Genomic DNA, 17,924 nt, shown 5'->3' on the forward strand with positions numbered 1-17,924 from the left:
CTGAAAACCCACAACCCCCGCCTAGTCACAAGAAAACCATCAAACAAATCCCAATTAAAGGACATTCTAGAAAATAACTGACCTGTGCACCTCAAAACCGTCCAGGTCATCAAAACCAAGGAGAAACTGAGAAACTGCCACAGCCCAGAGGAGCCTCAGCAGACCTAACAGCTAAGCACAATACAGTGTCCTGGGCGGAATCCTGGGACGGAGGTAGGACATTAAGTTAAAAACTAAGGAAATCTGAACAAAATGTGGACTTTGATTGATTATAATGTATCAGTGTTGGTTCATTAACTATGACAAACGCGCCGTCCCAGTGTAAGATGTAAGGGGAAAACGGCTGCGGGGTATATGGGAACTCTCTGTACCCTCTTGGCAATATTTCTGTAAATCTAAAACTTATCTAAAATGAGAAGTTTATGTAAAAAGTGAACGTTGAATTAAGAACTTTGGGAAATGGCAGAATTTTGCTGGCTCTCAAGTGCTCAAAAAGAGAGGTACACAGCGCTCTGAGCGTGGAGGATGAGTGAGGACTGACGAAGCCGAGGCAGCGAGGAAAGGGCCTCTGCAGGCAGCGCCAGGGAGACCAGGCACGGAGGGACCGACAGTGCCAAGGCCTGCACAGCCCTGATTCACCCGGGTGCCCAGCAAAACTGAAAATCACTGCACCATGGCAACTTAGTGAAGAACTACTTCATTTACTCCATTCTGGAAGTTTCATCCAAAGCCACGAGACACAAAAGAGACGTATAACATACAGAGAGGCAGTACAGGGATGTACCGAGAAGCCCAGGTCTACCAGTCAGACTGATCTGGGTTCAAATCCCACCTCTGCTGTTTACTAGATAAATGACCTTGAGCCGCTGGAATCAAAAAGGTCTATTTTCTCAGCTTTAAATGGAGATCACAGTACCTCCCATTACTGGGCTTTCGGGATGATGATGATACGGAAACATACACATGATACACAGTGTTTAACAACAGCAAGTCATCACAAAATAGCAGCTGTTTGTTAAAATTATTTATACAATGGAATATTACTCAGTCATAAAAATAATAAAATGCCATTTGCAGCAACATGGATGGACCTGGACAATGTCATTCTAAGTGAAGTAAGCCAGAAACAGAAAGAAAAATACCCTATGATATCACTCATATGTGGAATCTTAAAAAAAAAAAAAAAAGATGAACTTATTTACAACAGACATAGAAAACAAACTCATGGTTACCAGGGTGGTAAGGGGGTGGGAAAGGATAAATTGGGAGTTCGAGATTTGCAGACAGTAACTAATATAGATAGATAGACAGACAGACAGATAAACAAGAAGTTCATACTGTACGGCACAGGGAACTATATTCAATATCTTGTAGTAACTTATGGTGAAAAAGAATATGAAAACGAATCTATGTATGTTCCTGTTTGACTGAAACATTGTGCTGTACACCAGAAATTGACACAACACTGTAAATTGACTATACTTCAATAAAAATATATATATACAAATTTTGCACTGGAGAGGAGGATAAAATGCCCGTTCTCTGCAGAGGAGATCATTTTCTATAGAAGATCCAAAATGATAAAGTAAAACTATCAGAATCAAGATTTCTTCTTTGAAAGAAATAATCATTTTAACAAAAATAAAAAACTCACAAAAAGCAATCACAGACATCAACTACCTCGTCAGAGGTGTAATGAGAAATCTAGGAGCCCGGAAGAGGGGAAACGGCAGACGTTTCCCGAGGAAGCTGAGAAGAGAGGTGTGCCACGTTTCCAGATGGAACAACTTAACTGTAAAGTTATCACTTCGTCTCAAATTACTTTGTAAATCCCATCTAAAGCTCATCTTCTGCAAGTTTTCAAAATGGTTTTTAGAATCATCTGGGAGAACAAGCAAGCACGGCCATGAAAAATGTGAAAAAGAGGATAGCGTGTAGTTAGATGAAAAGATGAACAGCAGAGTGAAAATCATGAAGAAAACTGGCTGTTTAGAAAAGAAAAACAACAAACCCTTACAGTTCCATTTCTCATAGTATACCCCAGATTAAGGAATTGATTGATTGAAGCAGTATTTTTTCAACTACTGGCACAACCTGTGAGTGGATGATGAACATAACTTTCTGAAATATAAAGTATAATGGCAGAGAGCAGGAAATATACAAAGTAAGAGTGAGTATCACTTGGTGGAAGCTTTAAGTACTGGCTCACAATATAAACTCTTTCTGTCTGAATGCCACTGGCCTAATGCATCAAATATGAAAAATTCAAGCCATGAAAGAACAAAATGAAAATACAGGTGAAATTTTTCTCTGGCCTCAGAGTGGGAGAGATTTCTAAACATACATCAAAGCCAGAAACTCCAAAGGAAAGAATGATACACCTAACTGGATAAAAACATCAAAATCTTAGTCTATCAGAAAACACCATTAAAGGCAAGCAACAAATTAGGGGGGGAAAGTGAAACATATATTAAGGGTATGAATCAATCATTCATCAATATATAAATGAATCAATGATTGATTCATAGCCTTACTATATAAAATAATCACCTTATAAATTATTGAGAAAAAGACCAATACTGTGAAAGGGAAAGAATAGAATATATGAGGCAATTCAGAAATAACAATTACAAATAGCATATATAACATATGCTATATGTTATACATGCATATGAAACACACATGAAAAAAAGTTAAACCTGAAATGTAGTCAAAGAAGTAAAAAAAAATCAAACTTCGATGGAACCAGATAACTGTCTTCCCAAGATACATTATTCTATTTTTCTTAGTAATCAGAACCCTGTCTTTTAGCTGGCATATTGTTTTCCAGCTTAAAACTCTACATTCCCAGCATCCAGGTAGGACCATGCAACTAGACTCTGACTGCATTCAGACTGAGTTGGCCCCTGAAGTGTAAGCTGAACTATATCCAGATTCACAGAGGTCACCTTGAAGGAAAAGTACTGTGCCCTTGTTTTCTTGTCCCCTTTTCCTGTTGAGTGGACTCCAGATGAAATGGCTGGAGCTCTAGCAGATATGCTGGACCATGAGGCTGCATGCTAAGGTCATCAGAGCAACAAAATGGAAAGGTTCTTGATGACTGAGGTGTTCCTACCAGCCGTAGATTTCCTACCATTTGATTTATTTTGTATGAAAATGAAATAAACTCTCTTTTGCTCATACCACTTATTTGAGCACCAGAGTGTTGATTATGTACCACTGAGCCAAATCCTAACTAATAAAAGGACCTTTTTTTAAATTTACACAATAGAAAACTTCTTTTAAAAATTGATGTGTCCTCTGAATAGGCATTCCCGTACGTTACTTATGATATACATTTTCTGAAAGAAATTCTGCCAGTATGTAACAAGAGTTACTATGCACATACTTTTACCCAGAAATTCTACTGCTAGGACTGTATCCTCTGAAAACAAATAAGATGAGTACAAAATTAATACCTCATGTTGTTCATAAAAGTGGTGTTTATAATAATGAAAAACTAGAGAGAAGTTAAATGCTCAATAGAGGACTAGTTATAAAAATTACACTGCATTTATAAAATCAGACACCAGGAAGCCATTAAAAATCAGGTTTTAAAAGAATAATTGATGATATGGGAATATTATTAAGTAGTATTAAGCTAATAATAACAATTTTAAAGTAGGATGTGATTATACTCAGTTTGGAAGACTATGGGTAATTTAAAAACTTTATTCCTTGTACTTTTCAGAATTTTTAAAATATTCTATAATGAACATGTACAGCTCATACAACTTAATAAGAAAAAAACAACTCAATCCAAAAATAGGCAGAAGACCTAAACAAGCAATTCTCCAAGGAAGACATACAAATGGCCAGTAGGCACATGAAAAAAAATGCTCAATATTGCTAATTATCAGAGAAATGCAAATCAAAACTACAATGAGGTATCACCTCATACCAGTCAGAATGGCCATCATTCAAAGTCCACAAATAATAAATGCTGGAGAGGGTGTGGAGAAAAGAGAACCCTCCTACACTGCTGGTGGGAATGTAGTTTGGTGCCGCCATTATGGAAAACAGTATGGAGATTTCTCAAAAGACTAAAAATAGACTTACCATATGCTCCAGTAATCCCACTCCTAGGCATATACCCAGAGGGAACCTTAATTCAAAAAGACACATGCACCCCAGTGTTCATAGCAGTACTATTTACAATAGCCAAGACATGGAAACAACCTAGATGTCCAACGACAGATGACTAGATAAAGAAGTTGTGGTATATTTATACAACGGAATACTACTAAGCCATAAAAAGAAAATAAATGCCATAAAATAATGCCATTTGCAGCAATATGGATGGACCTGGAGATCGTCATTCTAAATAAAGTAAGAGAGAGAGAGAGAAACATACCACATGATATCACTTATATGTGGAATCTAAAAAAAAACAAACTTATTTACAAAACAGAAATAGACTCACAGACATAGAAAACAAACTTACGGTTACCAGGGGGCAAAGGGGGCGGGAAGGGATAAATCGGGAGTTTGAGATTTGCAGATACTAACTACTATATATAAAATAGATAAACAACAAGTTTATACTGTATAGCACAGAGAACTATATTCAATATCTTGTAGTACCTTATGGTTAAAGAGAATGTGGAAACGAATATATGTATGTTCCTATATAACTGAGGTATTGTGCTATGTTCTGGAAACTGACACAACATTATAAACTGACTATACTTCAATAAAAATATATTTTTAAAAATTTGCATGTGTCTACTGCCTTTCACCACACACCTGACTCCTCCAGCTGGGTGGTTCCTCCACTCCCCTTCATGTACATTGTGTTCTGGTCCAACATGCCTCACTCATTTGTACCACAGAATATCCTTTCTGCTTTCTTATCAAAAATCTTTGTAAGGATGAGGAACACCTGATACACAAACATACTTTACTTACAGGTCAGATGCTCCCACTCCAGGACAATCCAAGCCCCTGTGCCTTGTTCTGGGGACTAGATGTTCCTGAGACACCCAGCGTATCTCCTGACACTCTGAGTGATGCTCCTGAGTTCCTCTTGGGTCTCCCCTTCCCTAGATACCAAGGTGCCACTGGCCCTGACTTCTTGGGGGCTCCTGACCTCACACCAGCATTGCCTGTCTCTGAGCAAATGATCTGTAAGAGGAATGTGGTCTGTGTCAATAGAAAAATGTGTTTAGCTGCAAGTACCAGAAAGCTTGAAGAACAGTGGCATAAGTCTTCCTTGGGGGTTTACCTTGTGACACAAGTTTGGAGAAAGGCAGTCAGCAGGGATGCAGCTTCTCGCTACGCTTTTGCCCATCATCCTTCATGAGCAGACTTTAATCCTCAGGCTTGGCACCTTGTAGTCACACAATGGCTGCTCCAGCTCCACACAAACCTCTACAGGGAGGAGGGACAGCACCAGCTGTGCCTTTCCCTGATTTTCATGAAAGTAAAAAACTCAGAAAGCTCCAGAGGGCCTTCCTTGCATTTCAATGGCCAGGACTGACTCACAGGCTGACTTCACACCCCCAGCTGGAAGAGAGACTGGGAAAATAAGAATGTAGCTGGGCACATTCTTCCTCAAACAAAACCAGAACCGAGTGGGTCTGCGATTGACAACCAATGGTGTCTGCTACGTGTTGGCAAGACTGACTGTAGAACACCGAGGTCTTTCAGAAGGCAGTGTGTTACCAAACCACACACAGTGCAGTCCAGACTATTCATGTGTGTGTGTATGTGCTACCTAAAGGAAGAAGGGAAACCTGTATTTATTGAGCACCTTTCAGAACCACCTGCTTTCATAATTATCTCATTGAGTTCATTTCATTCTTATAATAACCTTTCAAGATAGGTCTTATTCTCTTGGTTGTCACAGATGTGCAAACTGACTCTCAGAGAAGTTAAGAAGCTTGCCCCAAACCACACAGCTAGGAAGTCCTGGGGCTGGGCTTCAGTTGCATGGCTATCTGATACCACAGCCCATGTGCTGACCAGTATACAACACTGGCCTCTTGGCAAGTTCCATCATATATATCTGGAGGGTATATAATGGATTAGGGGAAGGATAAATGAGTTTGCATCAAAACTTGAAGATATACAGTTAAAGACTCATGGGAAGTCAGACGGAGAGCAGCCTTCTGTGGGAAAGAGAAGATATTGGGTACGCTAGTGGCCATGACTGTGATCTCCCTCTGCTCCAGGAGGCAACAAATCAAGTACACTAGACCCCAAAGAGCAAAGTATTCAGGACAGTTATGACAGGAAGAGACTGGGTAAAACATCCCAGACATTTTAGATGCCAATTGGAACCAGAAGCCTCAGAGTAAATTGAGAAGCAGGTGTGTCTCCACCATATGTAGAAAGAATAATAACTCATAACAGACAAGGGGAAAGGCACCAAATTTAACCCGGATATGTATTTATTTAAATACTGCTGCCATTAAACATGTAACAGATAAGCTACAAATTCCTGTTTATACTTAGTTGTGTCCATGCATGCAACAGACCCTACGCTAGGGATATAAAGACAAATAAATGGGACATAATCCTTGCTTTCAAGGTGATGATCTAGTGGATATATGATTTTTAAATTAGGTTAGTTTTCTTGTCTCAGCCACATGAGGTGAAGTCTAGCTCTTCCAACCACTGAGACTACAACAGTAGGTCAAAATTCTAACAAATCTACTCAGAAAACAATAAAAAACCTCCAGAGTCCCAGACAAAAATCCAACTCCATAAAGAGTTGGAAAACAGCCCAGCTGTAGATAATTGTTACTTGGGACAGAAAAGCACTCCCTACGTGGACACTCAAGTAACATATTAGTGATGTATTTGGTGTCGATCTCTTGTCATCTTGCTTAGGGGAGAGACAGCACAGGACCTGGCACAGAATAAGCATTTACAAAATGCTGGATGGCTGGATGACAGATGGATGGGTGAATGGATGGACAGATGCTGGGTGGATGAAGACATTACTCACTACCTCCGGATTCAATCACTGCTCTCAGTTTTAGAAAAAAACCAAGCCAAAGCAAAACAGCTGTCAGAACGTTGTCTTAAGCTTTAAATTTACATTTTAAATAGGGCTTAGAGGTCTTCAGAAGCAAGGCACGTGAAGTCACAGATCAGTGTCATTTTAGCTCACTGCAGTTTTCCTGAATAGGCAAGTTTCCTATTGGACACCGAAGTAATCAGTGTTTAATCTAGTGTTTAATCTCACAAAAGAAATATATATGGTTCTTGGACCGGAAGCTGTCAACCCAAATGAGGACAATCTCTTGCTACCTCCAGGTACTCCCTCCTTTGTCCAGAAATGTTCTCTGTGTGGTCATGAGAGACTGAGGAAACACTGTAAGGAATGTTTTATTCCAAGGGATACTACACTGCTGACATCAAGGCAAGAAACGTTTGCTTCCTGAGATACCCTGAGTCTTCTTCCTAAGTCAGGGAGGCAGGATACAGGCAGACAGAAGAACTGCCAGGGCTCAGGTTGGATGAAGCCATCTGTCCCAAACCAGAGAAGCCAGAAACACACACAGCAGTTATGGTCCAGCCTGAGGTCACGTCCCAGAACGACTGAAGCAAACAAGGCCAGAAATGGGTGTCTCCGAGTCCCTGAAACTGCCTCTTCACAACCTAGGGACCTAAGTCACCCACAATCCCCAAGCTTTGCAAGGACTGCAACAGCCACAAGCCCGAGTCCATGAAAGTACTCCGAGAACCTTAAGAGCCTATACATTTCCCCAGTTAAGTCACTGCACACATGATTGAAGATGGCCTAATCTATGCCAGGCATTGGCCCACGTACGTGCTGCACACAGTGCTCATGGAGGGGAACAGTCTGCAGGGAAAGCTGAGGCAGAAGATCCGGTGGAAAGGACAGACTGGCAGGTGCAGACTCACAGACCGGAGCCTGGCAGGTGAAGGGACCCCACAGCAGCCACCGTCCAACACCTGGGGAAGCAAGGTGGGGGGAGGGGTCTGAGAGAAGTGTAGATGCCACGTCCCGGAGCCGGGGGAGGCCCTGAAGGAACTGAGCCACAGACTGGGATCCAAATGGGGCCAAAAAAATAAGGGGATACAATTCTACGCTCTCCAAGCTACTGTCTGGAAGCTCTGAACACTTCCCAGGGATTAGCCTGGTTTCAGACAGAGTCCCCTAAGTTCTAAGGTCTGGAGGGATGCAGGGACAGGAATCTAGACCTCTCCAGCCTCTGTAATACCTCTCAGGGTCGTACTTCCATAGGATTATCAGTTCCCATAAAAAGGAACTTTTTTAAAAAAAAAGCTTGGTTTCAAGTAATTTGTGACAGTCTTTTGATAGTCTTTTTTGTTCTGGAGTGTTACTTGGCCCCGTGCATTGGTACTTGACCACAATTCTGATCAAACCCCCTGTCAGCACTAATCTTCTGGTCTTTGACATTCAACTTCTAAATCTGGTTTCATAGCATCCGTTGTGCACATCCCTTGCTAGGGTGGGATGCAGAGGACTCACATGGGTGTTAGCCTCACCCTACTCCCAACGTAAGATATGCTGGAAAGAGCCACTTAGGAGATTCAAGCTTGGACAAAACATAGCCAGGTCAAGGATGCCCAAGTAAATGGATACGCTCTAGGCTGGGGTGGGAGGACACAGGCCCCTGAAACTGTCTTCTTGAGATTCCCAGGCAGATATGTAACAGGACAGCTGCACTGGTTCCTAACGCAGAGCCTTCTGTGTGGTAAAGTTGAGTCAAATATGAAGGACTTGCCCCCAAGGCAACTCGCTATTGCATTCCTGGAAAAGCAGAGAGCAGGGAGTTTTCCATTCTAGGGACCCATGATCATCCTCCTCATCTCCTCCGCCCCAGTGTCGTGGAGCCTCCACCTCTCAGAATTGCCCCTCAAGTGTCCTGAAACTAACTCATTTGTTAGCTCACTCTATGTCTCGAAATAATGAGAATCACGAACAGAACCCCTGCTGTGTAAGACCGACTGACCATCTCTCCCAAAAAAGCTTCTTTTCAAGCAAGAGGGAGGGGCCCTGGGACTAGGAGAGGCCAGGAGAGGCGCACAAGGTTTCACCCTCATGACATCACCGTGATGTGCAAACGTCTCTCAGATGCCTCTTCTCCCTTGGTCTCCCTTGGCTGAAGAGGGCTCACTGTTTCTGTCGTGGCTACACTCCCAAGCCATCTGCAGATGTATCCCCGTCTATTCAAAAAACTGCTTCTTCTGAGCTTTCTCTGGCATCGTGATATATTCCTCAAGTTAAATAATCAAACTGACATGACATCCTGCCTCCCTTATGTCTAATTGCCATTTTGAGTTTCTAAACAGAGAACCATGATCACGATAATAATGACGACGGTATGGCTCTATTTTTTGAACACTAACCACATCTATAGTTAAAACTGAGCTTGTGCAGTTCTCACCACACCTGTCATGAAGGTGCTGTACCTTCCCCCGCTCACCTCTCCAAGGTCCAGGCTCCCGCTACAACCCTCGGCTCTAGGAAGGAAGAGGCAGACCAAGATTTGACTAAGCAGCTGGATGGGGTGAGGGTAGGGTGGGCAGCCACTCGCTCTCTCTCAATTATAATTTCAATTTATTTTGTATTGTAATGCTGTCTTTTCTTTTCCCCGCAACAGATAGCAAGGCAATGGAAGAAGAGTCGACTTCAGGACAGATTACAAATGAATTTTTATCTTTCAGAAGCTGGGTCAGAAACTTGTGGCTATCAGGAAAGCATAGTAGAGTGGTAACAAATGAGCCTACACCAAGGTTTTGATCAACGTCTGAGAGCTAAGTGTGCTTACAGAAAGAAAGAGAAAATGAGAGAGGATGCTGAAATTCTCTCACCTTGGAAAAATCCCATGAGAGAGGGGCCGCGGTATTGGTGCAGCATTCTCTGAGCACTGAAAGCACGGGGAAATGTAGTTTCAAATTTGTGAACGTGTGTGTGTGTGTGTGTGTGTGTGTGTTTTCTTTCAAAGGAAGCCTACCTTTTCAATGGACATTCAATTTAGGTTAAGAGCACAGTACAAAGGGCGGGTAGGACCTCACATTGTAGGAAAGACTTCAAATCCTTGCTCTTTTATCAGCTGTGTGGCCTTAGGCAAAGTACTAAAATGTTCCAAGCCTCAAATTTTCTCCCCAGAGATATAGATGAAATTATTTGCTTGTTAGAAGAATTAAACACACACACCAAGGGCTTAGTACATACATTAAGCAACTTCTACACATGATCTCTTGTCACAATAAATCTTTTCATTTGGCCATTTTAAACATTATAATCTAGGGTACATCTATGTAACAGTCAAGGCTTTAAAAAGAATGAGGTAGATTCCTTCAACATTTGACAAATAAGTGTTGAGAATCCAGACAAAAAGCCCTCCTGTAACTTCCATTCTAGCTGGATAAGTCAGACAGTAAAATAGGGAAATAAATGACCTAATCCATTAGAAGGTGATAAATGGTATGGAGAAAAATAAAGGAGGAAAGAGAGATGGAGAACCCTGGGGAGGGTATCCTGAGAAGGTCACATCTGTGTAGAGATTTAAAGGAGGCTGATGCAGGGAGCCATCTGGGAAGATGGAGACGTCTAGGAAGACAGCCCAGGCTGAGGGGACCATCTGGGCCAAGCCCTGAGGCAGGGGGGTGATGGTGCATCTGAGGAACCAGCAGGGGCCCATGTACCTGGAATGGAGGGAGCAAGGGGTACAGGAGCAGAAAGCTGGGGCAGGGACAGATCAGGGAACGCAATCATCCTCAGCCTTGCAGCTCACTTAAAGGATTTTATCTTTTCCTTTTAACGAGATGGGAAGTCACTGGAGTGTCCTGACCAGGGGACAATACTATCTGACTTACATTTTACAGAATGTTTAACTACTATGTTCAAAAGAGAACGTGGGCGCCAGGAAATCAATTAGGAAGCTATGGAAATAAAAGATGAGGCTGTCTTGGACCACGCGGGTGGTTAACAGTGGGGGTGGTAAGAAGTGGATATATTTGAAAATCTATTGGAAAGTAGACTCAACATGATGATTAATATGTGGCACATGAGAAGATTTTTTTTTTTAACTTCAGCAGCTCAAAATATGGATGGAGCTGCCAATAATTAAGATGGCAAAGACTGTAAGAGGAAGGAACAGATGAGGGAGGAAGATCGGGAGTTTCACTTTGGACATGTTGAGTTTGATATGCCTGTGGGCATCCAAATGGAAATGCTAGGCAGTCAGTATAGATTTAAGTCTGGAGCTGAAGGGAGCAGAGCTGGAAGGTTGGTTGGAAAGAGAGGTGGGCGGGGAGGGAGGAGTGGGCAGCGGGAAAGAGAGAGAGACACTCACAGACAGACAGGTGCATCTGTCCATGAAAACACGCCTAAGATACACATAAAAGGCAGGGCACAAATCATTACGCAGAATAAGATCTTGATTCTGAGCGAGTACAGTTTTAAAAGTCCATTAGTACATGTAAATAAAAAATAATTAGATGCATATGCAATAGAAAGCTAACAGAACTGGGAATATGAGATACTTTTGCCATAGTATTTGGATTTTATATAAGAATGTGGATTGATTTCTAAGTAAAACACAAAGGCAGGAGAAAGACTGCTGTTTGAGTGAATTATCATAGCCATTAATTTCTAGCACAGAACTCTGTTTCCTTCTCTGGACTCCAGCAGTGACCCTGGCCACCCCCTACCTCAGTTTGCCCTTCTCTCTCTTCTCCTTTAGCTTTCCCCAGTCTGTTGCTACCAAGTAGGAATGACCAGGAGAACCTGCAGTCTACTTCCCGCGAGCTGAACTCACAGGAGAGAAACCCGAGTCCAAAGTCAAAGTAATTTCAAGAGACCTGACGACTATGCTTTTCTTCCTGGACACAGTTACCAGTTTAATTCTTGAGCTTTTTTTTTAAGGTCATGACATTTAGAGTAACTAGGCCCTAAACACTACCTGTTCCTTTACATGTTTAATTTCTGACCATGATGTAAGAACGAGCAGTAAGTGAGTGAAGCTGAATTGGGTACAGGAAGGTTAACATAAACTGCTTTCAAACTGCAAGTTTGCAAGCCCGAGGCCTTCAGCCTGTTACACAATAGGCATTAAAGAAAAATGTTCTTTCCTGGATGTGAAGATAAATCTTCATTTTGCTGGGAGCCTCTGCAGCAGGATTCTTTGCGGATTTTTCCATAGAGACATTACAGCCAGGAAGAACTCTTCATCCCGTCTCTTCGGCACCACCTTCTGTTCCCCTTTAAACACATTTCCCCAGCTCTCCTTGTGATAAGTAATGGAATTAGACAACCGTCTGTCAACCCACGACTTTCTTCCCCAGAATCTAGCCCTCAGGTTGAAATCACCATTTGAGAAGAGAAAATCACTGTAGACTATTTTTCTACTGTTCCAAATAGCTCAGCTGGAGGGAAGTGGTTATTTCCTCTTTAGCAAGCCCTGCTGGAAGGATGTGTGGCATCTTTCCTCCCCTGCACGCACCAAACATGCCCCGCTCTACCCTCACCTCCCGGCACCTCCAGGCCAGTGAGGGGTCGCAGCTCCACAGCCATCCCCAGAGCCCCCGAGGCCGACTGGCTGGGCCTGTAGCCCTTCTTCAAAAGCTACTCTGTGACAACAGAAGCCAAGAAGGAGCTGTCCTTAGCGACACTGCTGCTCTCTCCACTTCCTCCTCCAAAGGTGGAGGAGAGGGGTGGGAGGGGCCCTGCAGAAAGCCTTCCAAACACTGCCGGCTGTGGCTGTGGGAACACAGGGATATTTTCTGCCTGACGGTTAACACTTCAAGATTCAGGCAAGTGACATCAGGCCCCAGAGAAATAAATCTACCTCCCACCAAACTCAGCTACAGACCCTCTACCATCTTCAGGCCACAGACTTGGCTGATGGTGACTTAAGGGTGGACACAAAGGGGGACAGAGGGACTAGCCCAGGAGTCAAGAGGCCCAGGGCGTAACCCAGTGACACACCAACCCATGGTCTGACCTTAGGCAAGATTCTCCCTCTCGGTGGGGCCTCCAGTTTTCTCTTTGGGTAAATGGGTACTGAACAGGGCTCGCTGGTGGCCACACTCTGATGTGGTCAGGCATAAAAATGGAGTTGCTCCTGCGGAGGCTGGAGGCGCCACCCACTCGGCCTTCCCCTGGTCCTCATGGGGAAACCTGAGTTACCTTCCAGGAACACAAAGGTCCCCTCAATATGGTATGGAGTCAGAGAGCTGAGATCTTTCCCGCTCTGATATCTTCCAACTGCAAAATTTCCCCCCAGCAGTGAGGGAGTGCCAAGTCCCTCCTCCAGAAGGACTGAGGCTGCCAAGCCCAGGCCAAGGGGAGGGGTCTGTCTGTGAATGACGCCAGGGGAGTCAGGTTGGGAACAGGAGCAGGTTTGGAAGTGGAGAATGGCTAGAATGGCTGGCTAGTTTAAAAATGTGTCTTAAAGACTCTTAAGTTTAAGAGACTTCTATTTTACTCTTACATTTTCAACCCCTGTAAAAAAAAAAAAAATCAAGAAATGAGGGCTGCAGGCATTCCTCATACTCTTCACTGAGGACTGAAGAAAATGCAGCTGCAAAACCCAGAGCTGAAGAGTCACTGTCAGATGTAAGAGGCGACTTCCTGACTGGGCTGGCCGCTGGGCACTAGGAAATTCCAAGAGAAACTGGGGCAGGATCTTTCCTGCGAGGTTCTTAGAAAAGGCTCAGAAACCCAGGCCTAACACATGGCTTTCAATTTCACCTCCCTCTCTTTAATTTGCTCCCTTTCTCTGGACAATCATTACTCTATACTCTGGAGGGTGTCATCATAGAGAAGAGAGATAAAGCAATTAAGTAACTTGTCCAAGGTCATGAGGTAACTGAGAGGTGCCCGAGGACGTATTCACAGATATTCAAGGATGACTCCACCCTCCACCAACTCTTCAAGGGCCCCATCAAAGGAGCGATGTCAGAAGAAACACAGAGAACAAAACAGTAAGTCAACCATTTGTCTCTGTCTTCCTAAAGATGGTTTTGAAACCAAAGCTGAGACAAGAGACTTCAGATTTGCAAGAACTGGATATGTTGTAACTCAAATGGCCCAAGGAGAGAAGAAGCAGAGACGAGAATGAGGTAGACCCCGGCCTCACACACCTTCAACATGCACACCCAGTGCTGATCATAGTTGGAGCTACAAGAGGTAACATTTGGGGAGGAAGCACAGGGAGAGGCCGGTGAGTCCCTAGGAGAGGTTCCGCTCGCTACAGCTTTCCCCATCGCCATATGCATCTCTGGGTTCTGGGCAGGGAAGAGGTGCTCCTGAAACCCCAGGCAGCTGGCAGCCCCAGCAGCAAAGAGGACCTGTCCTGCTCCCAATATGAAATCTATTTTGCGGTAAGCCTCATAAAGATGTCCTCTGCATGGAAGAGAAATGGCTGCCAGGCAGATCCAAGGAGACAAGGCTTCAGGGAGAAACTCACCACAGTCTTTCTTGGCACCAGAAGGTCACTGAAGGGCATCCTCAAATTTTCTGTGGCCCTGAAGGGGGCCAAGGAGGGGCCGTGAGAAAACTAGTGAACCCCAGAAGAGTATGACTTGAAAGAAAGATGATTCAGTATGACCTTACTGGAAGCGGGGAGCAGAGGTCACAGATAGGATCCTAAGCTCTCCTCGGACGCACTGAGGATGAATACTGCTGGATAACTCATTAAAAATAGCAAACTCTGCAGAGGTAGATGCCAAACAGACACACCACGAACCACCTCACACCAATATGGTAGCTTGTAAACCTTCATCCAACCCCCTACTTCTTCAAGTTGAGATACAATCCTGAATTAACAGAATTTACCTGGAAGTAACTAACTGAATACTTGTGTTACCGGACGGAACTAAGGTTCAAAATAGAGGCAAGGTTAAAAATGAAATATCATCACCACCAACAACAATGCTATGTTTCTGACCCGCCGTATTTGTAGGACTATGAAATGTCATTTCCGCAACAGGCACAGACACAAGACTGCTCCTCACATCGCTCAGAGGCACGATGCACGGCCAGTGGACAGTCTGCCTGCAGGTGGCACTCCCATTGCCTGCAGCTTCTGAGGGAGGCGGCCGCCAGGTAAGGGAAGGTGGACTGATGGGCACACTGTCTCCACCCTCCACCCCAACAGCGACGTGGCCAAAGGAAGGCTGCTTTTCATTTCACCTCTGATCTCTCTTGTGCACCCATCACCTCCTCCACACCCCACTGCCCCAGCCTCAGGTCTGCACCAACTGCCCGTCACAAATGGTTCTGAGAGATGTGTGGAGAGAACTGTCAAATCAAAGGAACAAGTCAGCCCTCCCTTGATGGAGTCTGTCCAGGTAAAACATGATGAATTTAAATGTTTCATTTCACATAAGGACCCTGGGGATCTATCAGTGCCCTCACTGCCCGTAACATGTCCTCATCCTTGTAGAAAACAACATTGATCAAATCCGTTTTAAATAGTGAAGCATTCACCCTGATGGGGATTATACTCTCCTTCATTAGGATATTGTTGGATATGTAATAAATTAACTATAGCCATTCAGTCTTATCACCAACAGGAAGTCCCTGCTTCCCCTCATGCTTATATAAAAACTCTGCTTTAAGTCACACTGAAATTGGGTCTTTAGCCAAGAAGGACAGTCTCAGAGCCTCATGGAAAGAACTGTGCCGAGTCTGATGGGCACTTCCATAACAGAGCCCTTGCTACAGGCTTCCACGGTGGTATTTCTTAGACAATCACCAGATGACAGGAGAGACTGAGTGTGGAGTTCCAGGACTCTTCAGTCCAGAGGTCAGTCTACTTCATAAAAGTTCAATGTTGACCCAAGAGCCAGTGGCACCAAAAATAATGATACAGGACTGCAGAAACTGAAGTGAAGGAAATAAACCTTTGACCACTGGTTTTGGGATACTGCTGGTATTATTTTTACTGTCCTCATTTCTGATAGGCACATAATGAAGTCCTTTCTCTTGCTTCCTGATCTCTCAGTATGAAGTCAGTGGTCTATGCTTTTACAAACATGTGGAAATGAAACACTTCCAAGTGGTACCCTTGTTCTCACTGACCCCCCAGAATTCTGTAACAACACGTTTTTGTCCTGAGTCTTTTTACTTTTAATGGCAATGTAGTTACTTGCATAGGTTCAGTAAGAATTTGTTCTCGTTTTCACGAGTAACTCATCAAATAGATGGCACAGCCAAGGCCACACTTGCAGTGTCATATTTGAGAGCAAATCTCATTTAATCAGGCATAACAAGCCTGCCTTGAGGAAACAAGGTGTATACTTTGTCTGGAGAACCACAAAGCCCTCCCCGAAAACTGGTCTGTTACCTTACTGTGACAAGTCAGGAAACCTTAGCAGATTTGGGGGTACTTGAGGAGAGACGCATTCACCCCCATGTGTAGATACCACGGGCAAAATGGTAGAAACGACTTTCTTGGTTTGGCTTCCTTGCCTCAGAATAGAAGAGTAGATAAAAGTAACCAACAATTTACCTGGAGTAAGAGACACTATTAAGACTTACTAAGAAAGGAATCTCCAGACAGTTAATTTTCTAGACTTTGTAGTTGCTTAGCACCACGGGCTTTAGGTTTTCTGACCAAACTACAAGGAGGTTTGTATAGATGAGTTAACCCTTCTTACTGCAGTTGCATAAATGATCAGCCCAAAATGCAACAAGACCAGCTTTTTGGTAATCAAGAGTAACCTATGGAGATTACTTGCGACCACCGTGCTTTGCAGTTTACAATGTCCACATCCCGGGTTAAACCTTCCAAAGAAATTTTTAACACAATATTCCAGTTGTCACCACCATGAACAAATTTAGACTTGAACATCTCCATCTATGTGCCCTGGAAAAGACAAGACAGCTTAGGAAGAGACAAGTGGATAAACACTCACATCCTATTCATCTCCCTCCATCACAAATAGTTGCAGGCTTCAGAATACATGCATGAGCACGCTCGTCCGCACACACGCACACACACACACACACACACAGATGTCCAACATTTTCCATGGAACAGCCAGATCCAGCTGCAAAAGCCCAGCTCCACGAAGGCCAATGCAAACTTCCATCTTGGGTCTCATTACAGAAGGCTCAAAAAGGGGCTAAGACCAGTGGGATAAAACTACTTTCTCCATCATGAAGACACCAGGATAAGCCCACCCTTTCCTGCCCTGCTCAGCCATGAGACACCAAGTCCCCTGAGGAGGTTTCTTTTCATCTGCCCTGGCTCTGTGCCGCATGCCAAGCAGAATATATTAATAAAGAAATGCTTTTCGGGGGGCGGGGGACACTCTCCACCATTGTGACATCTCTGCAGTCTCTGTTTTGAAATCCGGCCTTGAGAAGTTCAAAGGATTTAGAGATTAGAGTTCATAGAAGACCAAGATGCACCCCTCAGCAGGCCTAGTCTGACCGCGGAAACCTTGCTCTCCCCATACGAGAGCCAGCGTGACCTCTGAAAGAAACTAGTGCCTGTCTTGGTCTAACAGAACCTCATTCAGAGACTCTCAGTTCATCCTTTTCTATTTAATGGAGGCGGAAGGGAGCTTAGTTTGGAGTTCCTAAACAAGATGGAGTGCCCGCCAAGTGCGCCCACCTCACCGGCCTGGGTAGAACAGCTCTGTTACAGCCCAGGTCCCTGGCGTGTGCGGCGGAGCCAGGCCTCATCAGGCCACCCCGACCCCCCAGCCCTCTGTCAGGGGGTCTCCTGCGATGCCCACTCACCATTCTTCTCTGCCCTGGATTTTGGTGGCTCAGGCTCCGGGAGACAGGGACAGGGCCCATCGCAGAGGGTGGTGAGGCTTCTCCCAGTAGAACAAGCATGGAACTCCAACTTGCACTGCAAAAGACAGACAGAACAAGCCTTACGAATACTGCCTGGCAGACCCCTCCTCGGCTTCCCCAGGAC

The 17,924-nt window shown here is 44.0% G+C and overlaps 1 protein-coding gene across 2 annotated transcripts in view; it reads right to left on the reverse strand.

Moving 5' to 3' along the window:
- The window catches only part of SPOCK1 (SPARC (osteonectin), cwcv and kazal like domains proteoglycan 1), a 469,763-nt gene that overhangs the window by 63,929 nt on the left and 387,910 nt on the right, over positions 1–17,924 (reverse strand). For both annotated transcript variants that reach the window (XM_032476825.1, XM_032476824.1), the window contains one exon: positions 17,741–17,855. In XM_032476825.1, the coding sequence (XP_032332716.1) occupies positions 17,741–17,855 (115 nt within the window). The remainder of the gene's footprint in view (positions 1–17,740; positions 17,856–17,924) is intronic.

This window comes from Camelus ferus, chromosome 3 (assembly GCF_009834535.1).
Source record: "Camelus ferus isolate YT-003-E chromosome 3, BCGSAC_Cfer_1.0, whole genome shotgun sequence".
Classification (NCBI taxonomy): domain Eukaryota; kingdom Metazoa; phylum Chordata; class Mammalia; order Artiodactyla; family Camelidae; genus Camelus; species Camelus ferus.